An 18419-nucleotide genomic window follows, 5' to 3' on the forward strand; every position below is an offset into this window, starting at 1 on the left:
GTTTCTTTAGTGCAGCAGTTAGTTGAATAATATATTCAATAAATATTTAAGTCATCTATCTATCATCTATCTATCTATCATCTATCTATCTATCTATCTATCTATCTATCTATCTATCATAGACCACTCAAACATTTGCACACCTGTTATCAAAAATCTAACCAATTTCTTAACTTTTCTTCCTCTGTGAAAGAGACTTTCATATTTCTTCCTCATATGAAGGGCACTTGAGAATTCCTCTAGACTTTTGAACTTACCTAATCATTGTGAGATGGTCAAGGGTAGTGCCTATGTTGCTGGTTTCCCCTCAGTAAGCATTTCACCAGCACTCTGCAACATCCCTGACTCCCCACACTTTCTGAAATTAAAAAAAAAACCATGGGAGGAGTTATCCCATACAGTGGTGGACCTACCTTTTCGGGGACCTGTTCTGGCGGTCCCTTCGCAACCAGCTATGAGGTCTGGGTAACCACTGTGGTGTAGTGGTTAAGAGCGGTAGTCATGTAATCCAGGGAACCGGGTTCGCGTCTCCGCTCCTCCACATGCAGCTGCTGGGTGACCTTGGGCCAGTCACACTTCTCTGAAGTCTCTCAGCCCCACTCACCTCACAGAGTGTTTGTTGTGGGGGAGGAAGGGAAAGGAGATTGTTAGCCGCTTTGAGACTCCTGAAGGGGAGTGAAAGGCAGGATATCAAATCCAAACTCTTCTTCTTCTCTTCTTCTTCAATGGGGTTGTTCCATGACGGATCACCCCATGTTTCCAACATCTGTGCTACTGACTCTCAAACTTCGGGGTTGATGAAATATATACAACAACAAAAATAACCAATCTGTGTCGTGCCACTCAAATTGGCTTCCGTAGACCCAAAATTTTGAAGCAATCTGGACTAAAGTCACTTCTGGGGCCCTTCCGGGATTAGGGGCCCTGAAGCTTAAACTTCATTAGTTCCATTGTAGATCTGCCCCGATTCCATGCAGAGTGCAGACCATTAGTGAAATGTTTGATAGAATGAAAGAAAGAACACTCACAAACATCCCTCAGCAAGGTTGCATTGAACATAGGACTAAGGAGAACACTCTATTAGCAGAAGTATTTCTGCTTGCCCAATGAACCAACCTCCCCTCCCCTCTTATGCTGTTCTGGGTGTTTCCCTGACCCTCCAGATCAAATTTGGGCAGGGAAAGGCAGGGCACGGGATGCAGGAAGAAATCACTTTGCCGGCTTTCACTGATGCAGTAATTTAGTTGAATATGGCCCTAAGGTAGGCGCAATAAAAAAGCTGCATCCCACATATGACCATTTCACTGAAATTTCACTCTCCCCTTTAATAACTTTTGAGAAATTGTCAGCCCAGCACTGGTTCATATCTTATAATAGGTATTGTATTCATGGGAGATTTTGTAATAAAGTAGAGATTTAGCTATGATATTTCTTTTTATTTTCTCGTGGTTTTCTTGGAATAAAGGATGCTGGATTAGAAAAGCCTTTGGTGTGATCTGTGGGGACTCTCCTCAGGCTTTGTGGAGAGCAACAGAGTTGCTGCTTTGTTCCAGGTGTCTTTCAAACTTGGAAACATATGGCAGTTCCTGTGACTCCAACATCAATAAGAGAGGTGCTGAGGAGGCAACAGAGCTCTACTCCACTGTGCTCTCTTTATTTCACTGCTGCCAAGAATTTCTACCAAGAAATGGGAAACTGGCCCAGCATCTTAGGTCAATGGTGGGCCCTCTGCAAGGCTCTATGCCTCAGTGGATGCCCTACTATGCCAAATCTTGATGTCTGCCCTACCTGTCTCCAACACCATATGGCAGAACACTTGCCACATGTCGAGAGATGACTGCGAAGGGGTAGGAAGACATCTGATGGCATAGCTATACTCCTTCCTTGAACCCTTTTGGGCCGGGTGGTTCTTGTGAGGCTGGCACAATCCTGCGTTGGCTTCAGATAACAGCACATTTTGCCTGACAGATAAGGCAGACGCCAGTTGTCACTGTTATGTTTGGCAAGAACAGGATTCTACAGCAGCACAAACCCTGTGGGATCAGGCACTGCTTATGCACATGTTAATATGGAGAAATAGTTGCAATAGTTTGGTGCCTAGCAAGGATAGTTCATCTACTGGATAGCTGGACTGCCAATCACTGAAGACCTTTGGATGTTGTTACTGAAACAACCTGATTGATTCCACATGTAACATATCCTCTACTTAAGGGAATCCTTGGCAAGACCTCAAGAATTTGGGTGTGCTGCTTATCAGTATGAATGTACTTTGGCATAAACTTTTTGCACAATACTTGGCTACAACATTTACAAGCTAATGCTATAAATCTCACACAGGCCTGCGCATTAAAATCTAACTAATGTTACTTTTGAAAATGTTGCCAGTCTGAATGTTTTTGTTAAATCCCAGCTAAAATTGTGGTGAGAATATATGTCTTTAGAAATTACCTGCAGTTTAAACCAACATTTTGCCACAATTAAAATAAGCCATCCTTTTGTCTCCTTTGCAAGTGACTTAAAGCACCCATAAAAGAATTCCTGGAATGAAATAAAAGCCATTTCATTAAATGCATGTGGTTGTTTTGCTGTTGAAAAGGATGTAGTATACAAAACAACAGCATTATCAAGCAGTTTGCCTTATCAATCTTTTATTGCTAAGTTTCAGGTACAGAAAGGAATTCTGCTACCTGCCACTGATCCTAAAAGCACTTTGTGGGAAGTGTTGTGTCAACTTTGGTTTGACTCTTCTCCCGGAAATGTTTTATGGCTTACAGCACAACTCTCTTTCGCTATACTCTCACTCCATTTGGCCTGCAAGCTGATATCGTCTCAAGCAGCAATATTTAGCTGAGCCATTTCCCTCTTTTTCATTTGCAGAAGAGCTGCTCCCTCTGCTGAATTTTCTGTGGACAGAACACGTCATCTGATGTCTTTCCTTACCATGCTAGGCCCCAGTCCTGACTGGAATGTAGGGCTTTCGGCTGAAGATCTCTGCACCAAAGACTGCGGATGGGTCCAGAGAGTAATTCAAGATCTGATACCATGGGATGCTGGCACTGACAGTGGTGTTACCTATGAGGTATCATAAATATTGATGCTACTCGCTTAGAACGTGCGCTGTTTAATAGAATAGAAACATGCAGGGGCTTGTGAGAGATGTCTGCTCTAAAGGACATGGTACAAATATCTAAGATAAATAAATTAAATGTGCATGCTTGCTGTTTCTGGCCAAGTGTTGCAGCACCAGTTAGAAGCAGGGAAAGCTGGAGTGGCAGCTTCTTTTTTCCTATAGAAAGGGGGACTCTAGAAAAGACTAATGCAGGTTGTTAGTCAATATGTGTTGCCTTGTCACCCATCTGTCAAAAGTGCTAGATATCCTTGTGGGAGACTAATCAAGAAAGTATCTTGCTGTAGGCAACACCAATAAGCCCTGATATTAGAATTTCACCTCCAACATTTCTCCGATGAAAATAGGGACGTCCCATTTCATAATAATAATTTTGCTATTTTTACCCCACACATCTTACTGGGCTGCCCCAGCCACTTGGGGCAGCTTCCAACATATATAAAAACACAATTAAACATTAAAAAACTTCCCTATACAGCATTGCCTTCAGATGGCTCGGGGGTCAAATAACTCCATATCCTCCAACATTTCTCCAATGAAAATAAGGACGGACATCCAAAGGAAAAGTGGGATATTCCTGGATCAAATTAGAAACTGGGATGGCTTCTCTAAATCAGGGATAACCCTAGAAAATAGGGATACCTGGAGGGTCTGATACTTTGGTTTCTGTTCAGGAGTAGCATCCAAGAAATAGCAAGGGAAGAGAAAATAACATTATCACTTGTGAAATTTCTGGAGGCTTCCTTTCTGTTTGTATTGCATATCCTACTGAAGGCCTTTCCCACTTCAGTTTGAACATCCATACCACTTGGCTGCTGATTAATACCTGCTACTCTTACTTTTACATGCAGAAATAAGTTTTGCATGGAAATTAATTGTTTCTAAAATGGATTCCTAGACCAAAACTTCAAATAGTTGTATAACTCACAGTATTGTTCCTGTGAAGTTCTGCCATTCTGAAATGTTTGTTTATTACACTTTATCCTGTCCTTCCTCCACACAGCTCAGGGTGACCTCTGTGGTCTTCCTGATAACATCACAGCAGCCCTGAGACATAGGGTCAGTCCAGTCCAGATAGGTCAATCCAAGGCTGTTTTGTTCCTATGGATTAACTTTGGCAGTCATGGTTTTCCCACAGAATCCCCTTTCCCAACGATTGCTTGCATCAGCTTCCATGGGTCCTCCATCTCTCAGGTGCCTATCATGAACCAGAAGGCACTCTGTGTCCTCACACACCATGCTTTTTCTGGATTGACCTAACCACCACTTGTACACTGCCGCTAGGTAACAGTAATGATAGTATGCAGCTGCTGGTTACATCCCCTCCAATGCTGGCTGTGAATGTACAGTCCTTATGCCAGAGTATTTGAGTGTGAGAAAATTTAAATGCGGGACTTTAACAGAAGCAGTGTGTTAGCATAACATAAGGCAAAGAGTATCCCCTGAGTAGTGCAGGTATAGTAGCTTCTGTGTAAGTAAAGAATCAATACATTGTAATTAAGCATTGGGCAGGCTCTTGTGGAGAGAGGGAGAAAGTTGGATCTCAAATCAAATCCCCTTTATGTAATTTTATGTGAAGAATTTCTTACTCATTTGATCAGTCCTGAGAGAATAAACATCCTATGTCCTTATCACTAGAGGAAAAGATTACTTCTTAATTTGCTTCTTTAAGTGGGAAATGGACAATATGCTTTGTCCATTGGATGCTTGGATGCTTCCTGGCATGTTTATTAAATATCATTATTCTTATCCAATATGGGTACATGCTGGCTCTCTCCTGAGCATACAAAAGAGTGGAAGCAGGGCATCTCATTCTTTACAATGTAGGGGGAATCTTCCATGTGTAAAAATGCCACAAAAATTGTCGTACATATATATATTGATCCTCAAAAAGATATTCTGTTTCCTATAACTTTTCCAGCTAAACAAATTAGAAACTAAGTGTCTTTTTTTAATTTTAACACAAAGAATATGTTCAAAGAGTAGTAAGGGACTCTAATATTCCAGTGACAGAAGCAAGCGATTTTGAATGCAGTCTGTTGAGTATGCACTGAAAATAATTTGTTCCAATTTATGTATATCCTTGCTGAGATAACTAGTGCCATGTGCTGTTTTCTACCCAAGGCTCCTCCAGAACAGTGTAGACTTTATTTCCATGACTCACCACAGGAACTCTGCTATCTTACTGTTCTGTCATTGTATTGCTCTGTGTGGTCTTATCAAACTTCCTGCCTACTATCATTTTGTGCTGTTTAGCGGAATTATTGTTTTTCAAGCATGCTATTGCCTTCCCACTGAATGTTGTTGTTCAAGATTCCACCCCCCTCCTTCCCTGCATGTTTTTCTCATTTTATGGTTTACTATCCTGCCTCTTTTCCGAGTCCATTTCCTACCACAGCTCAACAGCTCCCAATTTACTATCCCGGAATTACACAAGGCATTGTTTACTTTCTTTCACGGTCATTAATGAAGATGTCAGCAGAAACCAGAACCAGCACACTTGTGAACTAGCATAACAGTTTGTCGTTACCCTTTAAAACAGACCCTTGGGTCAAAAATAATGAGGACAAACCAATCTGGAAATTCATCAAAAAATAAATAAATACAGTCGTACCTTGGTTCTCAAACAGAATCCATTCCAGAAGTCTCTTCGACTTCCGAAAATCAAGGCATGGCTTCTAATTGGCTGCAGGAGCTTCCTGCACTCAATTGGAAGCCAAGGAAGCCCCATCAGATGTTCAGCTTCCAAAAAACGTTTGCGAACCAGAACACTTCTGGGTTTGCGGCATTCGGGAGCCAAAACGTTTGAGTTACAAGGCGTTCGAAAACCAAGGCATGACTGTAGATGCATTTTCTTGTCTTAACATATCTTACTGTATCATATACTAAACAATTACATTGATGCTGGAAGCCTATTGCTCTCTAATTGACTTGTTTGTATTGACTTTTGACACTGAAACAAAGTTATCATTAGACAAATCCTTGAGTTGGGTTTGCTGGCTGAGTCCTATGGATTTGCAGCAGGGGACCGCATCCAGAGAGATACATCTGTATTTGTTATAATTCTACTTAACCAATCTCTGTTAGTTGTGATTGATGAGCATTTGCCAGGGTGGGGTGGCGGAAGTGTCAATCAGATTGAATTTGCCTTAAAGAGATATGTGTGTTGGGGGAGGGGGCAAGCAACCCTATTTTATTTTATTTTTAATTAAGTAGAATGCTTCCAGTAATCAATTTGGGCTTCATATAGGATGTAAATTTTAGAAATAAGAAGTAAAATGGGTTCTTATTTAGAAATAAGAACCCATTTTATTATTAACAGACCATGGTGGCTGAAAGCTCTTTTTCTGCTTCAGACTTTTAAACACCCCACATTCATTTGCAATCGTGTGAGACTCTCCTGACTAGGAATTGAAGGATCTGACCATTTGTATCTGTTTTTAATTTTTCTCATCTTAAATTTTTGCAACAATTTCCTAAGAAGAAACCTATGAAAATTATTCAACATTTTTGTGTGACTTTTTCCTATTTAACGCATTTTTGTATGCAGTTTTCACTAATGAGCACATTTTTGCAAGTGATTTCTCCCAATATAGTGCATTTGTGTGTGTTACTTTCACTACTATATTCATTTTTATGCACTTTTGCCCCTAATATATGCATTCCTGTGACATTGTTTGGTAGAAGAACGGCATCACAAAATTCAGAAAAGGGTGAATTTTGAAAGAGGGCTGTGTTTCCATTCTCATATTGTTATGGGAATTCAGGGTGTTCCCCCACCTCACCCTACCCCACCCCACAACCTTAATATGGAAAGTGGGGATTAAATGGGAACTGAATCAAATTTCTTCCCCTTCCCTACTTCAAATACAGACTTCAAGTCTGGCATCACTTTCCAGAATGCCCATGTATGTGGCCACATGACACAATGGGCATTCTAGGAAGTGCTGTCAGGTGGAAGCCTTTGCGAAAAGAGTTCTGCACTCCTCCAAGTGTAAGCAGCGGTCTCTGAGGTATTACCTAGTAAGTTAAGAGCAACCATCCTGCCCCACAAAATTTCACAAAAATTATCCCATTCTCCATGAAAGAGGCCAGGGTTGGGAAACCTCTTCTGTAAGGAGCAAAGGGTTTCATGAGAATAATAGGTACAGTTCAGCACAGTTTTAGAGCTGGTTATTGCCTATATAATGCTGAAATACAGTCCTGATAATCTTCTGTTCTTCTTTTTGATTCCACGATGTAAATCAGTCTACTTGCTTATCCATCCAGTTTCTTAAAATAAAATCCAGCTGCATATTGCTTGTCTTCTGACAATTCTGTGGAATGGGGTGGTTTTTTTTAAACTGACTGCCGAACTAATAAAAACAGTAAAAATTATCTGTCATAGAAATAAAAAAGCCCGCCGCAGGTTCCTAGTGGAGGAGTCTGAGCTGATCGTGGCAGCAAAGCCTTTAGCCAGATATTTCTCATAGTTTCCTAGACAAAGCAAAGGGTCCCTGTTCTTTATGTGCTTCTGCCACCTTCCTGCATGCTACGGTCATGCTGCAAAAGAGGCTTTTAAGAAAGCTTGCAATGCCAAACGTCTGGTGTTATAGAATGAGCAGAAGCTAACTGATAAAAGCCAATTTATAGTATATATTCAGGTGGATCTTTTCTCCCCTTTGTGCTTTAAAGTTGTGGTGTTTTTTTTTTTTTTTTTTAAATGGCTATGGTTTTAAAGCAGGGGTGGAAATTGTGGCCCACAGGCCTTATGAGGCACACACAGCTTCTCTGTTCAGTTTTCTGCCCCTGTTCTCAAGCCTCACTCCCATTGGCTTTGCCTCCACGGTACCATTTCCTGTAGCCATTACCTCCCCACCCACCCACCCAGCCTCGCCAAAGCTGGAAACTGGAGCATGGCAAAAAATAAGGGGGGCTGTGAGACACCCAAAAGGGAAGAATTGCACTGGAATTTCTTCAAACAGCAAGGCTCCTTTTAAAGACAATTCTAATGCTATTATACAGGGGGATCTGGGATGGTTCTTTTTTTGAGGGGGAGGAATGGAGAATGAGAAAGAGAATGAATAGATGAATACTGTATGTGTCCGCATGTTTACAGGTGTGTGTGTGTTAGCATGAATGAGGTGTGTTGAGACTTCCGGCGGCGCGCGTCTCCGGTGCGGGAAGGGATTCGGCCAGGAGCGCGAACCCAGTCCGATAAACAGGGGGAAAAGGGGGTGCTAGAGGGCGAGAGCACCCCAGAAACACATCCGGAGGGTGTCCGGAGGTACAGGGAGCCAGCAGAGACCGAGCGCGGCTCACCCCGCTGTCAGGTAACCTTTGTAAGGCGAGGAGAACAGCGAGGAGAGCAGCAGGTCCTCGGCAGCCATTTCCTCCCCCCGAGCAACGGACAGCCCAGACCCCGCTGGTGATTAGCACACCGTTTCAGTGAACAAGAAACCCGGGGGTGGTTAAAACGTGAAGGTTAAACTATTTCGGAAAAAAAAAAAACCTGGAGTGAGAAAGAAGGGAATTCTAGAGGTTCTGCCGTTACCAGGGATCGGTGGCTACGCAGAGAGAAACTGCAGAGCAAGGCAAGTGTATTGAGCTACCACCGGTGATTACTTCGTTTCCCTGAAGGACTTTACGCTAAAAATTATTCGACCCCCTTTAGAAAAAGGGGTGACTCAACAGGGAACAGAGGACGAAGTTATTAAATTAGAACCATCTATTAAAACGAAGGGCGCCGGAAACGCCATCCCCACCGCGGAAGAGAAAAGTGGAAGAGAAGCGCTGGCGGCGCCATTAAGGAGAATAAAACGTATCAGGGACTAATCTACAACTCCACAACAGGTCTAACCTGATCTAAAACTTGGTGGCTGTGCTCTTGTCTTTCTCTTGGTACTATAGTGAAGAGCTGGGCACATCTCTGTTCTGAACTTTTTGCTACTTGCTCAGCATTTGGGAAACAACTATTACCGGGTGTTGACGGACTCTTTGGTTAATTTACTTCGAAAGCCTGCCTTCAGCGACAGAGAGCGCCATCTAGCGGATAAAGTGTTTATAACGCTTGGGAACTTCTATTTCTATCCTGACCTTACTTTTTACTTTTTGGTTACCTCTTCCCCAGTATCTCTGTACCCCCCCTTCCCCCCCCGCCTCCCTTTCTTTCTTTTCTCTCCTTTCTTTCCTTTCTTCCCTTTTCCCCAACTCCAGGAAAAATGGAATGGAGACTCTGAGTGAATTTTCTGGGAGACTCTGATGGTGTGGACCTTCCATCCACTATCTGGAGAACAAACTTTCCCAATATAACCTCTACAAGACTATACGGTGCTGTTTGAAAGCACACATCACTCTGAGGATATAAGAGCTCTCAAACCCCTGAACTTTGGTGCTGCTTGAAAGCACACATCACTTTGCGGACATAAGTTTTTTCAAACTCCTGAACTTTAAAACTACAGGACCTTCCCTGATACCCCAAAGTCACAATACGGTAAAAAAGGAATTAATAGACTACTGTGCAACCGAAAGACTGTTAGAAAAGACTGTTAAAACAGGGGACCAGGTTAAATAGGAAATTGAAACCCGGTCAGAAGTGTTATAATTATACTGTTGGGTGTAGTTAATATCTGATAAAACAAAGAATGTCAAACACAGGGAAAAGACCAGAAGGGGGAACACCAGTGGACAGAAAGGGATCAAAGCAGGAAGGGGAGTTTAGGGCAGAGATATTAAGAATGTTTGCGGAGATAAGGGAGAGTGAGAAAAATGTAGAATGTAAGCTAGAACAAGTAGAGCACAGAATTGGGGAGGTAGATAAGAAGTTAGACGAAACAGTTAATGAACTAAAGAGTCAACTCAAAGAGGTATTCAGGAGGACACAGTCAGTGGAGGAAGGGATGAAAAAGACCAGAGCAGAACTAAAGGAAGTAAGACGTGAGGAGGAGAAAATTAAAGCTGAGATACTGGATTTGAACAAGAGCCAAGAGGATATGAAAGATTGGATTGCTTTGAATGAACTCAGACAGAGGGAGGCTAACCTTAGGATGAGAGGTATACCTGAAGTTCAGGGAGAAAACATAAAAGAGAAATTAATAACAGAATTAGCCCTTTGGTTGGAAACATCACCAGAAGAGGTAGAAAGGGCAGTGCAATCGGCTTTCAGACTAAAAACTAAGCCTCCAGGGAACAAAAAATTTGTAGGAGACTGCCTGATAATATTCAAAGACAGGGAAATAAGAAACAGAATTCTCTCTAAAAACAGAGAGAAAAGGTTAAACATTGAAGGAAACAACATAATAATTTTTAAAGACATTCCTGTCAGGCTTTTAAAACGTAGAGATTCCTACAAAGAATTGGTACAGATACTTAAAAGAAATAACATTGTGTTCAAATGGGAGTTTCCTGAAGGCATTTCCTTTACATATAGGAGCAAGAGACAAAAATTGACAAATCCAGGAGAAACAGATAAATTCTTAAGGAAATACAAAGAACTTAAACCACAAAAGGAAAAGGGTAAAGACGGGGGAATAGGATCGGAAGGAGTTCTGGAGGGGGAGACGGGAAGTTCGGGGGGGGAGGAGGGAGAGGGGGGAGGGACGGGGGAGGAAGCGTAAGAGGAAGGTCAAAAGGAAATTATAGCTGTTCACTTTTCTTTTTTCTCCCTACAAATTAAATCACAATGGTGTTAAAGGTATACAGTTGGAATGTTAATGGGATGAATGACAGGGGAAAGAGGAATCGAATTGAACATATCTTGAAGAAGGAAAGTCTGGATGTTATCTGTCTCCAAGAGACACATATTGCGAGAAAGCACAAAAGGATTCTGATTAATCAAAGATTGGGGAACGAGTTTGTATCCTCAGACCAGAAGAAAAAAAGGGGGGTGGTGATTTATATAAAAAAACAAATTGAAGCGAAACAGTTATTTAAAGACGAGGAAGGAAGGATAATAGCAGTAAAAATAAATTGGCAGGGAGAAAAGATAATAATAGTGGGAATATATGCTCCCAATGATAACAAGTCAGAGTTCTATGGGAGATTGGAAGAAAAGTTGTATGACTATGCCGATGAGAAAATTATACTATTGGGAGACATGAACGGAGTGACGTCGTTAGAAATGGACAGATTGAGGGACACAAAGGGTAGAGAAGGGAAGTTACCTAGAGCGTTTTTTTCCCTTATCCAAAATTGCAATTTGGTAGACATTTGGAGATTCAATCATCCCATGGAAAAACAATATACCTACCACTCGGAACCCAATGATTCATCATCAAGATTGGATCAGATGTGGATTTCGAAAGAGATAACTACTAGAGCGGTACGGGTGGAGATTCAGGTTAGAACAATTTCAGACCACAATCCATTAATTATGGAACTAAGAGGGCAGGAAAGCAGATCAAATAGATGGAAACTTAAAGATTACTTATTGGACGACCAAGAGGTAGTAGAAAAAGCCCAAACCAGATTAAAAGAATATTTTGAGGACAATTTAGACAACAACACAAAATTGAAGGTGGTGTGGGACGCGGGTAAGGCGGTGATGCGGGGTTTTTTTATCCAGCAGAGCGCAATCAAGAATAAAAAGAGAGAAAAAGGGAAAAAAGAAATTATACAACAACTAGCAGAGAATGAGCAGAAATTAACTCAAAACCCAAAAAATAAGAAAATAAAAGAGAACATAAAAATTTTACAATCACAATACACAATGCTGGTAAATAGAGAGATAGAATGGAAAATCAAAAGACTGAGACAGAGGAGTTTCGAACATGCCAACAAAACGGGAAAGCTACTATCCTGGCAACTGAAAAAAAGGAAGGAACAGAATACGATAAACAGGATAGTGGTGGAAGGAGAAGAGATAAACAAACCTAAGGAAATAAGGAGAGCTTTTTTGGATTTCTATGGAGAGCTCTTTAGAAATACTGGAAAGAATAGGACCAGAAAAATAGAGAGATATTTAACGATTAAGAACATCAATAAGATCCCCCCAGCAGATAAAGAGAAATTAAATGCCCCAATTGAGATAGAGGAAATCAAAGCAATAATAACAGATTTAAAAAACGGGAAAGCCCCAGGCCCAGATGGGTTTAGTAGTAGATATTATAAAGAAATGGCACCGGTTCTACTGACTCCACTACAAGAAGTAATGAACAACATTCTTAATGAAAGAGAAATACCGGAGACGTGGAAGGAGGCGCTGATTACATTAATCCCAAAACAAGATTCAGATTTAGAACAAATTAAAAATTACAGACCTATTTCCCTATTAAATATAGATTATAAGATCTTCGCGGGAGTCCTTGCAAGAAGATACAAGGCCATCTTAGTAAAAAATATCCACAGAGACCAAGCCGGCTTTCTGCCGGGTAGGCAAATGAAAGATAATATAAGAAACATTATTAATATAATAGAATATTTAACAGAAAGATGCGACAAACAAGGCATATTGTTATTCGTGGACGCTGAGAAGGCGTTTGACAACGTAAACTGGGAATTTTTGCTGAGACAACTGGAACACATGGAAGTAGGTACTGAATTTTACAACGGGATAAAAGCAATCTACACGGAACAAAGGGCAAAATTGTTGATAAACAATGTGGAGACAGAAGAAATAACAGTAACTAAAGGAACAAGACAGGGATGCCCACTGTCCCCACTGTTATTTATAACGATATTAGAAGTACTACTAAACTCCATCAGAGATAATAAAGGAATAAAAGGAATCAGGGTCGGCCATCACGAACACAAAACTAAAGTCTTCGCAGACGATCTGGTTGTAACAATGGAAGACCCACTGGATTCAATAAAAGAGGTACTTAGAGAATTTGACCAATTTGGGGAAGTAGCGGGCTTCAAATTAAACAAAAGGAAAACAAAAATAATAGCTAAGAATATGCAATTAGACAAATTGGAGGAATTACAAAGAGAAGCAGAAATAGAAGTGACAAAAAAGCTGAAATATTTAGGGGTATGGATAACACCAAAAAATATAGACTTATTTAAAAACAACTATGAAACTGTATGGAAAGGGGTCAAGAAGGATATAGAAACGTGGGGTCGGCTCAAATTGCTATTCTGGGGAAGAATAGCTACAATTAAAATGTCGGTACTGCCAAGAATCCTATTTCTTTTTCAAAATATCCCGATCATTAAAGATATAAAGATATTTAAAACCTGGCACAAAGAAATTTCTAGATACATCTGGCAGGGGAGGAAGCCGAGAGTAAAATTTAAATTATTAACGGATATAAAAGAGAGGGGAGGCTTCGCTCTCCCAGACCTAAAATTATATTACGAGGCATCCTGCTTATGCTGGGTCAAAACATGGATAAAACTGGAAGATACGGAAGTGTTAGACCTAGAGGGCCACGACAATAGATCAGGGTGGCATGCCTATCTGTGGCATGGGAGGAAGAAAGGACATAAGGGATTCGGGAATCATATATTTAGAGGTCCCCTGATAGAGGTTTGGGAAAGATATAAGGATGTGTTAGAACCCAAAACACCCCAATGGCTGTCTCCATTAGAGGTTATGTCGGTTAAAAAGACCAACATGAGAGCCAATTGGGCAACTTACGAACAACTCCTAATGAAGGCGGAAGGAAAGTGGAAAATGAGGCCGTTTGAGCAGGTCAAATCCCAAGTATATGACTGGCTACATTATCATCAGATAAACGATATGTTTAAGAAAGACGTTAAAGGCAAAGGATATGCTGACAAAAAGTCCAGATTCCAATCTGAGATTTTGGAGAATAACATAAAAACTCTATCCAAAATGTATAAACAACTATTAGATTGGAATTTAGGTGACGAGGAGGTTAAGGCGGTAATGACACACTGGGCTAAAGATTTTGGCCGTAACATTTATTTTGAAGAGTGGGAAAAACTTTGGAAACATCACCTCAATTTCACGGCCTGTGTGTCACTAAAAGAGAACTTAATGAAAATGTTCTACCGCTGGTATCTGACCCCGGTAAAATTAGCCAGAATGTACGGATCTTGCAACAAATGTTGGAAGTGCAAAGAAAGGGAAGGGACTTTCTACCACATGTGGTGGGAATGCCAAAAGGTCAAAGAGTTCTGGGAAAGCATACACAATGAAATAAAGAAAATGTTAAGATATACTTTTGCTAAAAGACCAGAGGCGTTCTTACTAGGTTTGGTAGGAAAGGAGATAAAAAAGAAGGACTGCAAACTGTTCCAATATGCTATAACGGCAGCAAGGGTGTTGATAGCCAAAAACTGGAAACAAGAGAGTTTGCCGACTATAGAGGAATGGAGAGCCAAACTACTAGATTATGTGGAGATGGACAGGATGTCAGGAAAAGTTAGATATAAAAAAGATCAGAGGTTTGTCAAAGATTGGGAAAGTTTTACGGAATATCTGAAAAGCTTAACTGATGAACAGATAACACTAGTGGGTTTCAAAGGTGCTCTGTAGAAGCAAAGGGTAATGCCTATGGAAAAAGGAAGAATGAGAGTGACTTATGGCACTACATACAAAGGAATGCGGATTTATTTATTTTTTTGTTATTATGGACGATTCGTGGAATGGCAGAAGGAAGTCCTTTTTATTTTCTCTGTAAAAAACAAGAGTATTGATATAATTTGATTTGTATTTTGATTTTTACAAATTAATAAAAATTATGCACGGAATGAGGTGTGTATGTGGCTTTGGCCCCACCTACTTCTGGTTTGGCCACTTCTGGCACAGAGCCTTGATAAAGTTTCCTAGGGTATATGGCTCTTTTGCCAACAAAAATGTTTCCGTAGACTACCTGCACATTTGATCCACTTATCTTGAAAGGGTGGGGGATATACAGTGGTACCTCAGGTTACATACGCTTCAGGTTACAGACTCCGCTAACCCAGAAATAGTGCTTCAGGTTAAGAACTTTGCTTCAGGATGTGCTCCGGCAGCGTGGCGGCAGTGGGAGGCCCTATTAGCTAAAGTGGTGCTTCAGGTTAAGAACAGTTTCAGGTTAAGTACGGACCTCCGGAACGAATTAAGTACTTAACCTGAGGTACCACTGTAACCATTATTTTATTTCCCAATACTGAAGGCAGTGGTAGTGAATGGAGCAGACTCAGATGAACCCTGATCAGAATCAGGCAGCCTATGAAGCACGGAGAACAAGGAAGGTTGTTCTTTCTGAAGAGCTAAATTGGGGTTTGAAATGAATCTTGTGGTCAGTGCATGCCCCTACTATTTGGACCACGGATCTGGCTCAGTATAAGCAGCTTCCTATATTATTTCTAATTCAGAAAACACTGAATGGACAACAATATCACCTAGAGTCTTTGCTTAAATGAAGAAGAAATGAGTGCACAAACCTGGGTGGGAGAGAGGTTGTTGAGTATCTGATATATGAGTGGTGGGTTGCACTCAGCTTGAGCTATACTAAAAGACTAGCAAGAATCTGTTTGCTGTGGATCAGAATTTAAAATATGCACATGCAAACAAGTAATAACTAGGTTTGGATTGACAGACTCCTCCCCAAATCTGGATGCCATATGGACAAAAAGTCCAAGCTATTCAAGAATCCAATTTAGTCTAGTTGGTTATCATTTTTACAGGAGTTTGTATGGGTGTCCTACTCTAAGGAGTGTCCCTTGAAATAAAAAGTAGGGACTAGATTTCTGCCTAATATTATGTTTATTCATCCATTAACATACAGTTGAAATACCTTCTCTATTGTCATTTCAGTGGAGTTGTGTTTATTTATGATGGTGTGTTTAAAACTTTAGGACATCCATACTAAGTTTTCATTGCTGACTTTTCCAGGAGCCACAAAGGAAGGGCAAAAGTCTCAAGAGGAATAGGTGGGAGAACTGAAATTGGGATGGCAAATGAAAGCTCTTGCCATTCTGTTTGAACTTTGCCTTTTATGTCAAAGTGTAAGGTAGAACAAGCAAGCAAGATTTTTTTAATTTTTTATTTTAAGTACAGTGCAAGAACTTGCTTTAGTCTGTAGATCAGTCAACCCGAAGTCATTGTGTAGACTGGAAATGATTTATGAGTACTGGCAGACAGAGTTCATGGACACACGCTAGGAGTCAACACAACGTTTTCTGCGATATTCAATTTTTATATTAAATATTTACCTTCCTGAATATGTATGAGAGCAGTTAATGAGAAATGTGCAAGTGTAGACAAAGTTAGGATTTGAATAGACTGCCCTGTTTATTTTCTGGCTATATTGATTTTTATTTTTAGTAAGGTGCTAAGGTCGCAAAACCTTTTGTGCAGTTGATGTCTTGAAATAGTTGAGTGCAGCAATATTTGTTAGGGAATACGGACATCCAATATGTATTTATGCTCAAATTTTGAAGTGTGTTTTGATTTTTACAGAAATGTGGAAATGGAAGATGGGGTGGGTTTGTAGAAGTCATCCATGCTTTCTAATTGAATTTGTAGGATTTATAAGACAATGCCTGTTACAATTCTGGTGGCTTTTCTGCTTTATTTTTTTTGTTCTGGTATTGCTGCTGTCAAATTAGTTCATATTGTAATTTGATTTGATTCCATATTTTTATAGAGTATTTGCTGTGAGTAACTCTTACTTTGGGGCTGAAGACACAAAATATATAAATTAATGTGCTCCCAGTTTGTCTTCATTTTAGCTTCAGGCTGTTGTTTTTAATTTATTAATTGTCTTTTATACAGTCTTCAAGAGACAATGTACAAGAAAAACTTCCAGAAAACCCAGTTTTTAAGAAACAGCAGGTGCATTTTAAAAAAAGAAACCTAAAACCATAAAAAATAGACAGTCATGACAAATATATACTATAATAAAGAGTTCAGAATCTGAGGTCAGTTGTAATGGAAGTAGTGTACAACTGAAAACTTTTCAGAGTACTTCTTGATTCTAGTGCTATTATTTTTTGTGCTGAGTGTCCACTATTCACTGTGACACTTTTTATCACGGGTTTCTTCTATATCTATATCTTTCTGCTGCAGTCACCCAACAAACCAACAGTACCTCAAGAGAAGATAAGGCCTCTCACCAGCCTCGACCATCCCCAGAGTCCTTTTTATGACCCAGAAGGAGGATCCATTAAATCAGTAGCCAGAGTTGTCATTGAAAGGATTGCACGGAAGGTACCAGTATGGCATTCCTTACAGCAATACAAATTGAATGGGGGGTGGGGATAAACTAATAATAAAGCTGGAACATAGAACTAATTTGTTCATTACTAGATTTTTCAACTGATGCATAAGAAGCATCAATGAGAAGCTATGAATTGATCGTTCTGTCTATGTTGGGTCAGTGGAGACATGAGGGTCCCAATCTCTTAATGTTAAGTGACTGAGAGGGAGCTACAAGTTCATACAGTGCCTCTCCAGAGTACCCAGCTGAGCAAATTCACTACCTTTCACTTTAATCACAGTTAAGGGATGCATAGGCCCCAATCAGTTTGCTTGAGAGGATGACCACTTCTTGCCAATACGTTAGAGTATGAATGGAACCCCTCCTAGAGGCTTGTTTTTCAAGGACCCACCAAAGGTTAGCAGCACTGGGTATGAGAAAACCAGAGAACTGGATTACTCTTTATTTCCTATGCAGATGATTTCAGGGTATGCATAACTGCTTCCGACTGTGGTTGGTAGTCAACTAACTCACTGAGCTAGCAGAAGCCAGCACAGGGATTCCTGCAAACACAAAATGACTCTCCCCCCCCCCCTCGCCCCTCTCCAAATCTTCCTCTGAGCGTTTGGAGAACTCTCAGAACAGCATAGGGAGATCATTCCATCAGGCAAACAGAAAGGCAAGTGCTGGTACAACCCCATAATTCCCCACATGCCCTCCCAGTAACATCTGGCATTATGACTAATGAGATCATCACATTGGATGTTTTCCCACCTTGCCAGCTTTTTAAACCACACTTGTCTTTTACAAAATTCCCCTTTGCATCTTAGCTTGCCATTTCCGACTCCTATTTGAAAACTTCTCCAGAGAGAAGTTTCAGCAGCTTTCATTCTAGGTACCCTTGAGGCTTTAGCTTCCTGGGCTATTCACAAGACTTACATTTTAAAAAGGACCTCATGACTTCACTAGGCCTTCACTAGGTTACACTCCAGGGGCACAGATCTTGTTTGTGCATATTCAGGCAGCTGATTTTCCATTCCAGCGCCTGCAACTGCATGGTTTCATCTGCCAATTTAAACACTTGAAAATGTTTCTTTGCAGGGAGAGCAGTGCAATATTGTCCCCGATAATGTTGATGACATTGTTGCAGATCTTGCTGCAGAAGCTCCAGAAGATGAAGGTACTTTTTAATTATGTTCTATTTACACAAGTTTGTGTTT

At 40.6% G+C, this 18419-nt stretch overlaps 1 protein-coding gene across 1 annotated transcript in view; it reads left to right on the plus strand.

Moving 5' to 3' along the window:
• SPON1 (spondin 1) overlaps positions 1–18419 on the plus strand; it is a 278300-nt gene that overhangs the window by 246568 nt on the left and 13313 nt on the right. The window contains exons 8-10 of the mRNA XM_053390557.1: positions 2878–3079; positions 17070–17210; positions 18301–18379. Coding sequence (XP_053246532.1) covers positions 2878–3079; positions 17070–17210; positions 18301–18379 — 422 coding nt within the window. The remainder of the gene's footprint in view (positions 1–2877; positions 3080–17069; positions 17211–18300; positions 18380–18419) is intronic.

Source organism: Podarcis raffonei, chromosome 1 (assembly GCF_027172205.1).
Source record: "Podarcis raffonei isolate rPodRaf1 chromosome 1, rPodRaf1.pri, whole genome shotgun sequence".
NCBI classification, from domain to species: Eukaryota; Metazoa; Chordata; class Lepidosauria; order Squamata; family Lacertidae; genus Podarcis; species Podarcis raffonei.